The 17,727-nt window shown below is 41.6% G+C and overlaps 1 protein-coding gene across 1 annotated transcript in view; it reads right to left on the bottom strand.

Annotated features, from left to right (window-relative positions):
- Nucleotides 1-4,555: 4,555 nt before the first annotated feature.
- ATP8A2 (ATPase phospholipid transporting 8A2) overlaps nucleotides 4,556-17,727 on the bottom strand; it is a gene marked incomplete at its 3' end in the record, with an annotated part of 285,167 nt that continues 271,995 nt past the window's right edge. The window contains exons 34-36 of the mRNA XM_084201014.1: nucleotides 11,000-11,088; nucleotides 5,108-5,212; nucleotides 4,556-4,631 (exon numbers count right to left, since the gene is read on the bottom strand). Coding sequence (XP_084057140.1) covers nucleotides 4,556-4,631; nucleotides 5,108-5,212; nucleotides 11,000-11,088 — 270 coding nt within the window. The remainder of the gene's footprint in view (nucleotides 4,632-5,107; nucleotides 5,213-10,999; nucleotides 11,089-17,727) is intronic.

Raw genomic sequence — 17,727 nt, 5'->3', positions numbered from 1 at the left:
CAGGAGCCAGGAGATCAGGTCCTCACCTCATTCATGTCTTTCTTAAAAGTCAGGTCTGTTTTACCATTTCTGCCTCTGCCAGTGAGAGGCTGAGCCTCTGCCACTCAGTTCTCTGCACAGCCACAAGCCCAAGGCAGGTTTCCCGCGCTGCCCTCTTGCTCCTCCCCAGGGACCTGTGGAGCAGGGAAATCTCCACGGGTGCCTGTGTCAGCTCACTGATTACCTACCATGTAACCCAGCATTGAAATGAGACAGGCACCTGCCCTCACACACCAAATAAAACCAAGGCCAAGACAGATAATACAACTTGCTCGCAGGGTGAGAGCTGGTCATGAACTTTTCACCGAAGCAACTGGGTTAGATTTGGTGAGAAGAACGAAAATAAAAGAGAATCTCTACCAGCACATCTCCTTGTTGAAGACAGACAATGGAGAGACTGTGGGGAGCTGCTGTTTTAGGTGCACTGGAAAAAACAGTATTTGTTTTATGATATGGAGATGAAAGCAGCACCACAGCCATCACCAGTGGGTGTCTGAGAGCAGCCAGAATAAAGGGGCATGCAGAAAAATGCTGTGCAAACACACACTGCAGCTATACCTTGCTAGGTCTGTAGTCACTTCCTTTCACCTTTGTTCAAGGCAAGACTCTGCCTCCCAGATTTCTGATTCATTAGAAGAAATTCTTCCCAACACTTGAGCAATGCGGGCACTTTTCTGCAAGAGCCCAGAGAGGTCCTTCAGCTCCTTGTAAAGCATGCAAATCATGAAAGCCACATTGTTCTTCAGTATCAAACAATCTAATCCTGCCCACCAACCAATTAATAACAGGACAGAAAAACAACCAAAAAGCCACTTTCAAAGGGAGCTCTCTGGCAATTCCAAGACTGAGAAACCCTCTGGAACAGGAAATCTACTGTCGCAAAGAGGGTGCTGCACAGCTTTGCTCATTCTCCATTAGTTGGCCAGTGGAGCAATAAAGTGACATGGGTTTCCAAAGCAAAGTTTGCTTTGGTGCCTAATCAGGCTTTACTGCACCTGAACTCTTGCTGACTTCAATGAGAGGGTAGATGGAGTGAAAAATGAATGAGGACTTGAAGGTTTGGCCCTTTACGAGCCAAGATTTAAGTTGTAAACTTATTTAAAGACACAAAAATCTCTGCAGCTGAACTCAATGCTGCTTTTGAACACAAACCTTGTTTGTTTTCTTTGTGTAAATCTTTACATGTTAACATGATTAAATCTGCTGGGCAGGTGTCTCCTCATGTCCATGTTTGCTTTGGCACATGAGCTGCCCCTCTCACCTCTCCAAATTCATGAAAATTTAGTGTTAAATCCTGCCTTTTGTTACATGAGAGTGTGCCAGGGAGCCCCTCTCCCTTCCTAACCAAGGTGTGCTCCTGTCACAGCTGGGCTGGAGTCCAGCCCAGCACTGCCAGGTGCCCAGGCTGGGGAGGGCAAGTGTGGGTACTCATCCTCCACAGGCAGGCAAGCATGGCATGGGATCCATCCCAGCCCCTTACTGCACACTCACTCTCCTGCTTCTCAAGCTGTTTCTGGAGTTGCCAGTTTTCCAGCTACATGTTCACCCTGATTAATTCCCTGCTTTTGGAATTATCTGACTTTGTCATCATCCCAGCCTCTACCAAACTTAAGTTTTCAGCTGTCCAGATGAGACATATAAAGGAATAAGAGCATGACCTGTTACAGCTCAAGACCATACACTTGCTATAATCTCCAAGCATCACTCTAATGCTATTTGTAAGGTTTCTGGCACCCAGCTGTAGTGCCCAGGGGACTGACATTCTGCCCTGCACACACCAAACAGTTCCTCACCATCCACTTGCCTTGCTGTTCATTCCCAGCCACAGCAGGGAAAAACTGTGCACCCGCTCTTTTAGAGCAATACAAGCAAAATTCAATTTTAGAAACTGTTCAAAGGGGCTAAGATTCAGAAAGATATAACTAGTGAAGAACTCTAGTGAAGACATTTTTTATTACCCCAGAAGAATGTGCCTAGCAAGAACAGCTGTCAGGGTGAAGATCCTCTGAGACAGGATATGAATATATAGGTATCAAGCGGCACACACAGCTCGCCCAGAACTCCTTCCCCAAGCACAGCCAGGAGCCAGGTGATATCTGCCCAAATTTAACAGCAATTCAGCTGAGTCACAGCAAACTGCTGGCATCCTGTTGTGCAAGTCTAGATGCACTCACTGCTTTCCAGGCTTTGCAAACTGCTTTTTGTTTAGCAGACTAGTTCTGAACACTCAGATCTTGCACCTCATTTTTTGTCTAAGGTCTAGGAAATGAAAAAAGCAATTAGCTCCCTAAATCCTGCTCTTATCTGTAATTGGGTGTGAGTTTTTTGTTGTTTGTTTGGGAAAAACACTGAACAAAACCAGCGTCCACCATGTAGGCCAGGGAAACAGACCCTGATGACAGCCAGCTTATCTTCCACAGCTGCCTGAACAAACCAGCACCTAATGGGCATGTTCTCAGGAACACTTCCAGCCAAGGACTGAGGTGACAGATGGACTCGTGCAGTTTTTACACAGCTCTCTATTTTCTATAAGAAATGAGAAGAGTCCCATTACTTTCCCTTCCTGCACAGTGTCACATTGCCAGAAATACCCCAAGAGCAATGGGGCTGTGGGCAGGAAGGGAGAGCAGAGCATGCACCTTAGCACACGTTTCCACCAGCTTCAAGGAAATATTTTAAAAATAAGGAACATGAACCAGAGAGTCTAACTGAAGAAAGCTCCCACTGTATTTCTTTCCCACCCTCACCCTTCCCTTTGGACAAGCACACGATTTCTAGCAGGTGTGAAAGAGCCACGAGACAAACAAAAGAGATAAAAGACAGAACAACTCCGAAGAGGAGTGGGGAGGCCACAACACAAGCACAGCACACCAGCTCCAAGCAGGCAGAGGCACTCTACCGTTATCTAGTTCACAGATGGACCACCCAGAAAATCTGGGAGCAATTAGGAATGAGAACAAACAAATGCATGGAAAGAAGGGGGGAGGGAAAATGGGAAGGAGGGCCAGAAGGGATTCCTTACATCATCTCCATGCAAGCGTTTCGAGAATGAAGTGAAGCTATATGGAGGAGGAATGCAGATGAAAGAGTTTGCAGTGAGAATGCAATAAAGTAAAAGGCTACGAAAACATGGAGTGTATGAATGAATTACAACATGGCCATGAAATTTACAGAAAGTCAGGACAGTGTGTAAACAGAGAAGAAACCCATCAACTTCTTGGAGACACAGACGTGCAGATATAAACAGATCAAATGCTGACTCTCTCTCTCGCTGTTAACAGCAACTCAACCCACCCTGCAACCCAGGGATGCACCAGGCACAAAACTGACTCATGCTCCTCTCTGACTGTCAGCAACAGGCATTAAATACTGGCAGGAAAACACAAATGCTTTGAACCAGCACCAATATAACCTCACATAAATGTATGGATAGGAACCACAGCAACACCCAGGCAAATCACAGAGCTCGTACCAGAGCCATGTGCCTGGGAACAATCAGTTTCCTGCTGGCCTGGTTTCCACTTACCTGGCATCTAATCACACTATCAGTCAGCACTTCACAACACCAGGTTACACCTTTTATGTCTGGGGAGAATGACCTGATTTTGGTACCAAGCGCTTTGGCTTCAACTGACTTCAAAATTACTGCTCAGCCTTCTAAGAACAAGGCCCATTATTTAATTAAATGCCTGATATTAAGCATCTCTGTTGGTTATAATTGTGGCATAGAAGGTTGCCTTTGTTGCTGCAAAGTTTGCTTTCCCTTCTTAAATAATTTGATGTGCAGTTTGTGACTTTTGCTAGTGAGCAGAATTTATAAACTCTGTTTTGCTGGATCCAAGAGTCACAGCAGAAAAAATACTCAAAAACTGAAGATACCAAGTGTTTTGAAGTGATCTTAATCAATAACAACGTGTTTACTTTGTCTTGGCCTCTGAGAAGCAAACTCTGGTCCCTAAGGACATCTTATAAACACATTAAAGTTCACACAAGCTTTTTAAAAGCTTTTCAGTTTACCATAATCTCAGTAAATCACTGCCTGATAATTTTCCCTAAAACCAGTCCTTATTAACACACAAATTCAGTTGAAAAAAAATCTACTATCTGCTTGTCTTAGCAGCAGCTAAAATATGGCAATTAGTTTACCTTAGAATAGACATCAAAGACTCAAAGGATGACCCTGCCCCAGAAGAACAAAATCTTTTAAAAGCCCCATTCCACTCAGTTTGCTAGTTTATAAGGTTTGCTAAAATCCAGTTTAATGATCATGTAGTTTCTTAGCAAGTCATGTGGTGCCATATTGTGTAAGGAACAGAAGAGTTAGTTCTAAAACCTTTTTGAACTTGGGGAGCTTTTCCGACCAGCTGATGCAGAACCACATTCTGAGATGGTAAATGAAACTGTTGGATGCAAAAGCCTCACCACGATTTTCTTTAGCTTCTTTCAGAAGAGACAAAAGTTCCCACACAACACATACTCTCTCTATACAATGAAAGGTTCAATAATAGCAATATATTCAAGTCCATATGGTGCAGTTATAAGGGAGAGGCACAACGAGAAACTGAGAACCCTGAAGGCAAGAGACCTGCAAGCTGTAGTGAAAAAAGCAAAAGCATAAAAAACACCCTTAAGGTGAAACTGAATAAAGTAGTAGGGCACAATGGATTAAGCCAGTTCTCCTTTTAGCTACAGTCCTAATATCCTGAGCTGCTGACAGTTCCCTCCCCCGACATGGTTATCTTTTTGTTTTGTTTTTTGGATGACATAACAAAGTGCTTTCAAAACCAGCCTGCCTCAGTGGCCAGGTAAGAGCACTACATGTTACCACGCAGGAGACTGAGCAGCAGTTTCCAATAGAGCTTCATAGCAATAATGCAGGAGAAATGAAAATGGAAGGGCTGGTTTCTGTGGGGGGGAACAGACACATATGAAAGGGAGCAGCAGTAAATAAATAATACAGGAGAAGAAGCCTTATTAGCCTGTCTACAATCAGATTTTAATAGTGAATGAGAAATAGGGAGGGGAGAGGAAAAGAAGGGCCTGGTTTAAACATTTAGCACAGACTTGCCTCTTTCCATTACTATCACGAAGCATGGCTTTTCCCAGCTCTCTTGTCTTCGTTTCCAACTCCTTAACTTGCTCCAGCAAAGTTTTATGGTAGGTATGCTTCGCCCTAAACCGCAAGGAAAGGACAAAGAAACAAAACAAAAAAGCCATGTGAACATTTGTTTTGCTACAAACCCCTGGTTTTACCTCTCAGGTGAGAGGCACAGGGCCCTGCCTTGAAGGATTTGGGAAATAAAGCACAGCATATGCATGTTAGTTCAGGTTCACAACACCTGGGGAAAAAATACATACAAAATGAGAAATCAGGACAACTTCAAATTAAACAGAGCTCAGCCACTTCAACACAACACTCAAAACCTAGCCAAGCAGCAATGCTATGGGACCACAGAGACCTGACCTTGCTGCCGTGGGACTGCTCAGGACCTGGGTCCTCAAACAAAAGAGCTGGGATTCATTGAATATTCATGGCAGTAAAACATGAATCCACTCTGTCTTTTGAGCTACGCGTGGCACCGCTCTGAAAACCAGAGCAGAGTCTCAGCTCATAATTGCCATTCAAGCCCCTTGGTTTTCATTTATCAGTCTCACGTGACTGGAAAGGCACTTCTCTCCTCAATGAACTTCCAAACTGACAGTAACAAGACTGGCTGCGTCCTCCTACTTTTTCAGCTTGAGGATTCAAAGAGTAATCCATGCACCACGCATGCAATCAAAATTTAGAGTGCAATTTAGAGTCCCCATGAAGAGACTTGGACCTTTCCCCCCCCAGGTTCACTGACTGCTCCAGGGCAATTATACCTAAATTACATTGACACAGGGGAGACAAGCAAGTCCCCTTTTTCTTGACCTGTACAAAGCAAGAACACAAAACGCAGGGATCTTTCTCACATGGGCAGTTTTTGATCAGCTTCCTCTTTTGTGCCAGTTAAAGGAGGACAAGGGTCCCATGAGAAGATATTGATTTGCATGTGACTGCACAATAAGCCTAAAAACAAGATGGAGCCAAGTTGGCTGAGACACTACTTGCTTCATAGCATTAAAACAATAATCTTCAGCTCAAAGGTGGCAAAAATTTCAAATTTTATAAAACATGCAGATGTTAAAATCTTTAGCCAATGATATAAAACAATGTAAAACTCCCTCTAACAGAAAAAGAACAACTGCTGTGTATGTAATTAAAAATAATGAAGATGCATTTATTTTTAAAAAGTATGATACTATTGCTCCTTCCATAGGGAATAAGAAACAAAGACCACAAAATGTCTGTTGACACTCTTTATAATGATTGTGCCTTGATACTAGTACTAGGATATCTAAGTCCTCTGGTCTTTGTGTTGCTGAATTACACTCCAAATACCTAAAAAGGAGAAACTAAAATGAAAATTACTTTCAAATCACATTTGCAGTTAAGAGAAAAAAAATAAAACAGAAGATGAAGCATACCAAAATCTGAAGGCAAAGATTATCAGGATGTACTTAGAATGGCATATTGTTAAACCAAACTACCAAAGGTGTACAATTCGTAACACCAACATAACGTGTCAAAAGAAATGAGTAGCAGGGATATTTTTAAAATGCATAATGCTTCAGCAATGTGAGATTACCAACAGCTGCACAGAAATTAATTAGATTCAAGTTGCTATAACTAGTTAGGCTAATGATTAGACTGGTCTCCTCTTTGAGGAAGGGAAAATATAGCTATTAAAATGAGAAAGCTTTGAGGCCATTAATTTTTATAATCTTTTCAGTTGAATTCACTATCAGAGTCTTTAATTTAAATAAATACATTGAAATTTTGACCTTGAAATTTTGACCTTCATCTCTTCCCTTTTAAAGAGGTCATACATACTGTTGCAAATTTCAAGACTGAGCATGTTTAGAATTTTTCAAATACTTCATAACCAGTTTTCCCCACTGACAAGAACATAGAAATACACATGTTATTCCATCTCTTCCAAAGTTCCATGTTTATCTTGCCATAAGCCATAAGAGATGTTTTTCTTTTCCCTTACAGTGAATATTGAATTCAAAATTTGACAGAATGGATCCTGATCAACAAGTCCAGTTTGTGCAGCACAGCACCAGGAGGCATGACACTGATACGATACAACACGGAAGAATTACTTTTGGCCTGAAGTTGGGGACAATGAAGTGTTTTTTAAGTAGTGTGAAATGATGAAACACATGGGCTCTTCTGGGGCTGGTAGTTGCTATGCATTGAGTCACTCCTTCACTTGGAAGCAAAAGCACCCATGGAATGGTCAGTAATCAAGTATTATCAATAAATATAAGAATATGAAAAAGGCCTGAGCTAACCTATCCCCATGTTCCTTCAAAAACAAATACTAAAATATGGTATCACAATTGCCTCAAAGTCTGGGCTTGCTCCTATCAAAATCAACTGCAAATATTACACAGACTCCTGGCAATGGATACTTCATGACTTTTCCCCTACAGCACTTCACAAACTTTTGATGCACAGAAATACAGGTAGGATTCTGAGCTTTTAGGTTATTACTCCACAAGTGGCCCTGGATGCACAATCAGGCCTCAATGAACAATGAGATTTTGTGTTTGCTGTTACTTACTGTACAGCTAAAATTTGGTGCATTACATAAAGACAAACTCACCCTTCCCTCACATGCTGGGATTTTAAGATCAGGGACTGCAAGAACAGGCAAAAGGCCATCTTTGTATTTTCTGTAGCCATTCCCCTTCAAAGCCAGGGAAGTGCATCACTTCACCAGCCTGGGACATTTAGGGGGTTCAGGAGGCCAGAATCTGCCAGGGAGAAGCATGGTGACATGCATAAATGCTTCTCAAACATGACAGTACCTCTACTCTGGCTTATCATCCTCGACACCATTTTATGAGTCTTGAATTTCAGGGACTGCAAGTATATGCAAAGATGGGAAGAGCTCCTGGTATCTTCTTCTCTTACTTACACTGCAGAACTGGCAAGTGCCAACTGCTTCTTCCCCATGGTAAAACAAAAAGTTCATGAAAATTTTGGTAATGATTTGAAGACTCAGGAAATTTTTCACTGTAAAATAAGCACCGAGACACCAATTAGGAACAAATTCCTGCTCTCTTGCCTGATTTTGCTGGAATACATGCTGTGTTTTTATGATTCCCACATACCTCTGTGAATCAGCTATTCCAAGATTTCCTCTAGCCAGTGACATGTATACAAGTGACAAGTGCCAACTGTGAGGGAGCACTCACCTTACAAAGCTCTGTTCATTGTAATGGTGGCACAACTAGGATTTTTTACAAGGCAAACCAAGGCACTGAATTCAGGGTAGTGGACCAAAGTTAACAACATATTGCAACCAAGAATTAATAATAAGCTTCCTTCTCTTTAAAAAGAATTTTCCACATCTCCTTGATTCATTTAAAAAGGAAAGAAAAAAAAAGAAAAAGAAAACACAAAAGCCTGGAGCCACAGAGAACACGGGAGGTAAGTGATGTGTTGACAGCTGAAGCCCGTGTAACAATGGAAACACGTTCTTGCTTCCAGCATCAGAAATTTTGATAGTAGATGCAGCACAGCAGCTTATAAGCAAAAGATTTGTATGTGTCTGAAATAGACTTTCCAATCAACCTTGCTCCAGACAAAAACTCTGTACTGTGTTTATGGCTTTCTGGCAGTATTTTGTACTGAAATTAGGCATGTACCTTTTGGGTCATATGGATGTTCTGTCTGTGGACATGTGCTTCATGTCCAAAAGAAACTGAAAGGGATCAATTCCATGACCATGAACAGTCAGAGTTGCTGGAATTTTATGGCCAAAACCATATTCTGCTGAATTACAGAGAGCAATGTGGTGTAACCACTGCTGTGGAATCGTGCCAGCTGATTTCCAGAGGCCTTAGGCTCCAGTTTTAAATGGCAAGCCTCTTGGAAAGGAAACAGACCTTTACTCCTTCCATATGGCAGTACTGATAGCTGTGTCATTTCATTCATCCTAGTTAAAATGTTAATGATGTTAATTTTTCAGTGATGGCTTAGTTTAAAAAAAGAAAAAAAAAATAAGGTCCTGGTCAGGGAAGAGATTTTTAGCTTAATATTGTTAGGAGCCTCCTGTTTAAAATCTGCTGGGAAAATATCTGGCCTATCAATCACACACGTCTGTCTTGAGAGCTTCACAGTCTCTACACATTCTCAGTGTGAATGACTGAAAGGATTACGCTGCTGAGATTTCTTTAAGAAATATTAAAGAACAGGCTCAGTCAGCAACAGGGTTTGAAATGACTAATAGCAGAGGATGAGCCTGCCATGGTCTAGCCTGTTTTACAATTCATGAATCATTTTTGCCAAGAACTGATAAGAAAAGAGGACAACTTCAGGACACTCAACTACCATGAAAACATTAAGAAAAGCTAAAGATTTTTTTTCAGAGTTTTAACAAGCAGGTCACAGACACAGTTAAGTATCTAAATGAAAACATTTTGGCCTCAGTTTTAGAATTTAAAATCATTTGCAATTGCAGATGTTTAGCGAGTGCAAAAAAAAAACCAACTCAACCTCTGATGTGCTGGACTGTTAAATCATAGTTGGAATTTCACATTACAATACCTAGATTTAATTTGAGCAGTCTAGCTCGGAAAATTAAGCCGAGGGACAAAATTTAAGAAGCACTGAGTGGCCAGTTTGCCTACTGCCAGTTTAATTTCACTGTGCTATCAACCCCATATAAAATAAAACCAGATTTTCTGATCTGTGCATATGACTTACCTTTCATGAAGGTGTTTGAAATGTGCCTATGCTTGGGAAACTTTCTGGGTTTTTTTTTAGTTTTTTCTGTAAAGCAAATTGGTGGACTTGGCAGTGTTAGCTTTACAGTTGGACTCAATGATCCAGGTCTGCTCCAACCTAAATGGCTGTATGATTCCAACATCTTTCCTGACTGACCAACTCCCATTCTGGGACCAAAGTGTTATGTGTCATGCTGCTTTCACTGTGAGCCTTTCTGACAAGTTACAAGCTAACCTGTACTTGTCTTCATTCCAGGCAGGATTCTGCCTTTTTGCCCCAGAGCGGGAATGTCCAGGGTCCCCCTTGCACAAGCCTATTATGTATCCATGTAACGAAACCTTCTGAATTGTAACACAGCTTTCCAAGGGAAAAGATGGGAGGTTTGAGGCATAAGACACTTAAAAGTAAGCAGAACAAAATGCCATAAATTCGGAATTAAAATTATTTCTTCTGTATGTCAAATTGCAAGCGCAGAGAAGGTAAATTGCTTCCCTTTAATCCAAGTTCTTGAAATTGTTTGCCTTCTGCAATGCTTTGAAACCCCAAAATTTTGAGAGAAAGGAATTACACAGGCTTGTATTTCACCAGTTTGTTCCTCCTCTCTGGGCAGTGAAGGTACCATTAAGACTTCCCTTCAAACATAAAGAGCAGAATATTGCTCTTGTCCCAGTTCAGTCTTCAAAGACCCAGCTGCTGAAGGAGAACCTAAAAAGCAGCTGACAAAAAGCTGAGAGCTTACTGGTATGGATTAGAGTGCCACATTTCTACTTTCTACCTAATCTTAGTCAGATTCAACAAATTATTTGCTCCATTTTCAGGAAGTCTTGAATGTTCAATTTAAATTTGCCTTTAACTAAAGGATAGACAGCACAAATAATCCTACGGTGACACACCTTCATTACTCAGTCAAGGCCATCTCCTCCAGATTTGATCCCAGCTATTCATTCTCTCACATGGCTGGGTGCCATGGCAGGTGAGGAATCACCCACCTCACCTTTATTCCCTTCCAAATGAGTACCACCATTTTGCAATCACCAAGAGACTTCAGAGCTCTTCACAGAACAATACTGGACTGGACAACACGTGCCTAGAGAATAATTCCTACCACACCAAGGGAACTGGGTTGGGACTTACGCTGTCCATGCCACGTCTTTAAGAAGGCACGCAGTGGGCACAAGAAACAAGCCAAACCAGAAGTATCCACATCTTAACACCATTCCAGCCTGTGAAGAAAACAAACAAACAAACAAACAAACAACTGGTGAGCATTTTCCAGCCATTACATGTTAAGTGGTTGTTTACAAGCAAAAAGGTATAGAGTGATGGCATCAAACTAGTACTGTATCCACGGTCTGGGTGATGTTGAAATTGAATGATGTTGAAATTGAAATTAATTATTGCCCCACCATTCAATTTCAACAAACAGTGATGGCATTTTTCAATAATTCCTTATGACCTCAAATTTCTTAAACATTTCTGAAAAATTACGTATTTTGACCAAATCCTCCAATGATATTAAGTTGTGGATCCAGGCAGAAACATTTTTAGTCATGGAGAAGAGTGCTGTAAATATATTCTGCTTGCACTTCCGACTACCTTTTGTACCCTTTGCTTACTCTCTTCCCATCTACTGTCTTAAATCTCTGAGCAGCATCAAACTGACATGAAAAAAAAAATACATTTCTCACTAAAATGTTTCAGTCATATTCCACTTAAATACAGCACTTCCTGCTCAAGCTACTGCTGCCTGAAACCCAGGGTGGGAAAGGTTCACTCCCGTCCTGCAAATGGCTTTTTTTACAAACAAAGAGCTCAAAGTTTATATTTGCGTTTTTCTCATTGTTGTAATGCTTGAAGAAAAAGCTTGGTGGGATTTGAGAAGGAAGATATCTGGAAACCCTGCATATTCCAGCATACACAAATAGTTATGGAATGAAGTTGAAATACAGCACTATTTACAGAAATGCTACTTTAGGTCATTAGAACCTTTTGCAGATAAATTAATGGTGATTAAAGTTTGAGACTACCTCCTCACCCCTTCCATGGAATACACATAGTTCCCATCAGCATTGTTAAGTTCTGCTACACATTAGAAAGGACTTTTTTCCCCTCTAACTACTTGTGTGCACCACACAACTGAAATAGAGGCTGAAAGGTTTCAACAGCATTTCCGATCTAGACAGATTTTGCTCTCTCCTCAGTTATGGACACTGCCCTATCTCTTTCCCAAAATCTTTCCTTCCCAATAGTTTTCATGCCACACACATGCACCTACTGGAATGCCAGCAGTGTAACACAGGCTCAGCTGGCTCCGCTTTGTCTCATGCTGTAGCACACAAGCACTGCAATGCTGAAGTGCCAGGCCATGGTACAGGTAAAGACAGCTGAGCTACAGAGGAAATGGAACTACATGAAACATCCACTTAGCCTTTGAATACACTGGAGACAAAATTTGTAGTTACACACCTCCTAAGATGAGAATGATTGCTCACAACGTAGACTTCCCCCACTCACTACAGTAAAGCTCTTACACTGAGAGAAGCCGTCACAGAGCTCTGCCAGGATGTTTACCAGCAGCATCTAGCATCTTCTCCCAGTGTCAATCTCTGTCTAAAGTTGTTAATCTAACAACTCAGTCATATTTAGCAACAACTTGCCCTTGGGCTGCCCAGTAGTGAGTACATCCAAAAGTGGTTTTCACCTTTAAATGTTAAATCCTCCATGTCACTGCTGGACTGAGGGATCAGTGGCAAATCTTGTACTGAAACCAAGAGCAAGCTAGACTGTGCTAAAACATTCATGGACACTTTGCCACCCACACAGACAGTAAGCAAACACATTCCAGTCACACAATCAGCTCTCCGTTATTTGGGAGTCCTCATGCCCATATTCACATGAGAATGCCAGAAGCACACAGACAGTTTTGCTCTATGCTTATTTAAGGAAAAGGATGTACAGGAATAACAGGGAATTGATAACTTTATTGGTAGCCAAGAAGTTGAACTGTAATAACAGTGGTAAAACATAATAAGATTTATCCTCCTGCTTTGCTTTTCTTTGGCCATGACCCTGCAAGTGCTAGGAGTCACAGAATCACATCAGCATTTCCATTCACCATCCCTCCTCTGTCTATGCTTATAAAGGCTAAAAAAGTGCCACAGTATTCTATATGCATTTTCTGATATTTTTGATTTAAATATTTTATGTTCCACTTCTTGCTTTTCTAGCCAAAAACAACTGGACGCACTTTCATAGTGCAGAACAATCTGAATATATATGTACAATAGAAGTTAAAATGCTATTATTTTTGTTACAAATGCTGACATCTCAATCAATGGCTATGAATTTGGACATGTGGCATGTGGGAAAAAACCTCAAAGCCAAGTATTTTATTCAAGTATTATTCTGTCCAAAAACTTCACCATAACAGTAAAACTATTCATCTCATTGGAACCCTGTCAGACACTCATTTTACTCCTAGGAAGGCTTTTCCCACACAATCCTCATCAAGGTTTTACTCCATTCCTCAGCTCATCTGGAAGGTTTCTTTCCTGCTCATCTCTAGTTTCCTCTTGGACTTAGAGGACTGCTATGCTTCCCAACAGTCTGGTCTGTCTTCCATGCACAGCTCTGCCTCTGAGCACAGCCTCCTCCCTCCCAGGGTTACACCCTCTTCTCTCCCACCCTCTGGGAGCTCCTCAGCAGGGCATTCACAGCAAATCACCCAGTGTGCTCTGGGGACATCCATAGACAGCACTTTTAGGTTAGTCCCCAACTTGTAGGACAGAGAGCTGGGTTATGAACAGAAGCTGCAGTAAGAGCACCTATCTATCCCCACAAAGCTTTCCTCACGCTTCCCAGCTGTTGCTGTGCTCCATTCCGGTTGCTCAGCCAGTCATGACAACAGTGAACACAATACTGCAAATCTTCAGTGAAACATGGCATTTCTATACCCAATTCCTGTGAATAAAACTCTTCAGCTATCAGTTACCACTCAAAGATTAAAGAAAAAAAAAAGCAGAGATACCAAACAGGAACAGCTACAATTCTCCTTTTGTCAAGATCATCACACAAAGCAGGAGTAGAAATAGGTTGTTTTTTAAACAAATTCTAAATATTGACCATCTCTGTCATCACAGAGGCCCCATGATATGTAACTAAGTAATTTTTGTTCTGTCTGCTGATGTAAACATTAGTGACTATCACGCCCAAGGTGAATTGCCAGAGACCATTAATCACAATGCACCCCCCAAAACCACTTGAGACTAATGCAAGTCCTCCTTCTGAGAATGCTGCAACTTAAACTGCTGCCACCAGTAGACTGCCTTTCAAGCACTGATTAATCTGCCACGGACAAAACATTCATTTTAGAGAACTGATAACATTCGTTAAAAATAAAGAATGGGAACAAGAAAAGAAAGAAAAAGAAGTTAGCTCTAGTTAATTTGCAACCGAGGAGGAAATAATTTAAATCCCAACACCTGTAACATCTTCTAAATAGCATTTTTAAGGGTGGACAATTTAGTTCTTTTCATTTTAAAAACATGAAAAGAAGTAATAGTACTGACCATTCAGAATGACCACAAAGATTGTCTTTGTACTATTATTTTAGAAAGCGTAGGTTAAGGTGGGCTTTTACATTTGTCGGTTGGAGTTTTTGTTTTTCCTTGCTTAACTCAAGGACCTGCCACGCACAAGCATATGAAATAGAGAATAGATTGTTTAAAAAAAACACCTTAAATTGCAATACAATCTAGAGTACATGTCAAGCTCTATTCTCCATTTTAGTACTCTTAGTACGTTCATGAGCATCATTGCTCATTGTACAGTTTCACCAATAGGTGGTGTCACTATTTTCAGTAACTTTCAAGGAGAACAAAAGTGCCCAGGGATGGAAAGTCAATATACACACTGTTCTGGTATTCTTATCACAGCATGGTTAGACAGCTGAGGACTAGTAAATGATTCAGACAAAGCAAGCAAGGATCTCAATCACATAATTCAAGAAAAGCAAGACAAAATTTAAATTCCTATTTTGAATCACTAAAGTTTTTATGATTTCATTTCCTCATACATCTACATATCTTAACTCTGACAAAAAATGGACAGCAGAAGTATAAGACTAGGATGGAAACACCTGGCTTTATATTTCCAGCATGAAAAAAAATTATTCCTGGAAGTATGCCTGGAGCCTGATCACAGCTCTCTCCATGAGACACGGGTAAGGACCCAGTAAGTCACTCAACTGCACTTTCATACTCATTCAATTCCAGCTTTGTGCACGAGGGATTCAAGTGCAACCTGCAGCCCAGTGATGGCACGTCACTGGGTCCCCTGTATGGGATGACAGCATGGCACTGCCTTTGGCAGCACTCGGGAAAGGAGGAGGGAGGGAGAGGATGGCCACATGATTATTGTGAGGCACAAGAAATATCCACTGCCATCACTTAGGTGCTCTTGATCTGGACTTCCCAGACACTGCTGACACTAGTGGCTGGAGCTGCAAGTGCAGCTCTGGGAGCTTGGCCCTGCTGCTCCATCGGCTCTGCCTGGGCAGGCAAAGCAGGAAGCAGTGAATGCCCAGCTCCACCAACACAGCTAACTCAGGTGCACCAGGTGGACTCGTCTGCCAGTGCCTCCCTCCATCAGGTCTAGAGCAGGGGCTTGGTCTGAGCACACCACTCCAGAAGGGCTAGAGCTGGGGCAGGGGAAGCCCAGTTGGTCACTCTGCTCCCATCCCATGTTAGGCAATTCACATGGAAGCACGTCAGTCACTTTTCAGTCACTGAGGGCAGCTTCTTCAAAGCCTGCCCCACCCAGCCATCCATCTGAGGTGCCATTCCTGGGCCCTCAGGCACAGACATTTTCCCACTGGTGCTGCCAACTTGGGCAAACTGTCCTGCTTCACTTAAGTTCCAGCGCCCCATCTGAAGGCACAGGGTACGGACAAACCTAGTACTCTCTTTGAGAAGTTCAAGCATTAGCACTGGGACACATTACAGCAATGCTCTGAAAACTCCCAGGTTCCTGCAAAAGATGGCCTTTCCTTTGGTCTATAGACTCGATAGGGCTAATTCAAACATTGCTTCAAATGTCTAGAAAATATTTTCAATAGAACATAAAATACCCCAGTCTTGAAATTATTGCACTTTTATTGATGTTCCAACTTTGACATCTTTACTGCAGGTTTATTCTTTTTTCTTTTTTTTTTTTTCCTATTTTTTAAAATGCTTTTCACAAGTAAATTTGATCCCTAACTTCAGTAGGAAGAGAAACAGATTCCATGCACAAAAAAATCCTATTGCATATTATGAACAATGTCATTGAACAGACTCCCCAGCAAATATATATTTACAGTTTGCAGACCATTACCCACCTGTTTTCCTTTAGAAAACTGCACTGTGCACAGTCTGCACATTTTGGGTCCTCCTAAGCCTGAATGTTTCAGTGCTAGCACTGGGTAGTTTTCTTTCAAAAGGCCTGGTAGCTGTACCTCAAATGGATTGAAGTATTAATTCTTAACTATCAAGTGACTGAACAGATCTTAAGGAGACACAAGACTTGCCACAAACTAACATCCCAAGCACTCCATGCCATGTAACAACTGGGAGATACTGTGTCATAAACCAACACATTTTTCATAAATTATTCTCAAGGCATCAGCTAGCAATGGCTTTCTCACACTTCAAATGATAAAAAAGCTTTGTTACTTTAAATCAAAACCTCCTACTATTTCTATTAGCTTGTGTGGAATGGTCATTATCACCACCCCATGCTGTTAACACTATAGAAAATACAGAGATAGTTTTAAAATTCCTATATTACAGAAGACCCTCAAGGGGCTACAAACATCAAACCCTAGACTTTAGAGATCATATACATTAAAATAGAAGTGCAAAGAGATGACAGGGCTAGCTCATGGTCACACAAACTGACTGCAGAGCTGGGCAGATTGCCCAAGTCCCCCAGTTAAATCACACTACATGGAGAATGAGCCTCCTGGAGCCCAAGTATGAAATATAACCAAAATCCAAGAATGCAGTCTCGAGGATTTTCCCTGTGCACACAAACACAGTCTAGACTCATCATAAGCTGGTGCTTAAGAACTTTTCCCTACAACATAACTGCAGCCAGCTCCAGGCTGGACAGATCTGGTAGATTCAGGGCTGACAGGTGCAATCAACAGATTTACTAGCTCCCTCTTCAACTAATATCTAGGCTGGAAAGTACCTGAAGAATAAGCCCTTTGGGTTAGTGGCAAAGTGTTAGGAAATGAGGCAGAAGAATTTGATTTCCCCTCCTGCTTACACCACTGGGAGTCAGGAGCACCTCAGATGAAATCAGCAGAGCTCTGCCACTGAAAGGCTGGCTGGATATTTCCATATCTGAAACAAAGATGTGCAATGTTTTCCATAATGTAAGAGTTTTGACTCTAAAATGACTCAGATGAAAACAATGACCTCACTGGCTGGCTGCATTTAACACAATGACGCACTGGTCCAGTCTCAAAACTATTTCCTCCCTCTCCCAGCCTCTGCTCATACCAACACATGCCCTTGAGACCAGTGGAAGGAGGAAAGGAGAAAAAAAATCAGACACCTCACTTAAATATTTTACCCCTTTCTCTTAAATTTGCCAGCCATACTTGAAGACACATGGGAGCCTAGAGTAAGAAATCTATCCACTGTCTAGCTCCCTAGCTATGAAGCTTGTTGATATTTTTAATGTTGCACCTGGGTGTAAATGCAGGGAGGGACAAAAGGAGCTGTACTTTGAGCAAAAAGAAAATTGCCAACACCAGCACAAAGGCATGTATTCAGCATTCCTAGGAAAGCCCAAGTTGTTTTGAGATCCAGGTACCA

The sequence above is a fragment of the Fringilla coelebs genome, assembly GCF_963513975.1.
Source record: "Fringilla coelebs genome assembly, chromosome: 2".
NCBI classification, from domain to species: domain Eukaryota; kingdom Metazoa; phylum Chordata; class Aves; order Passeriformes; family Fringillidae; genus Fringilla; species Fringilla coelebs.
The sequence above is the reverse complement of the archived record's forward strand: the minus strand, read 5'-3'. Positions and strand labels throughout refer to the sequence as shown.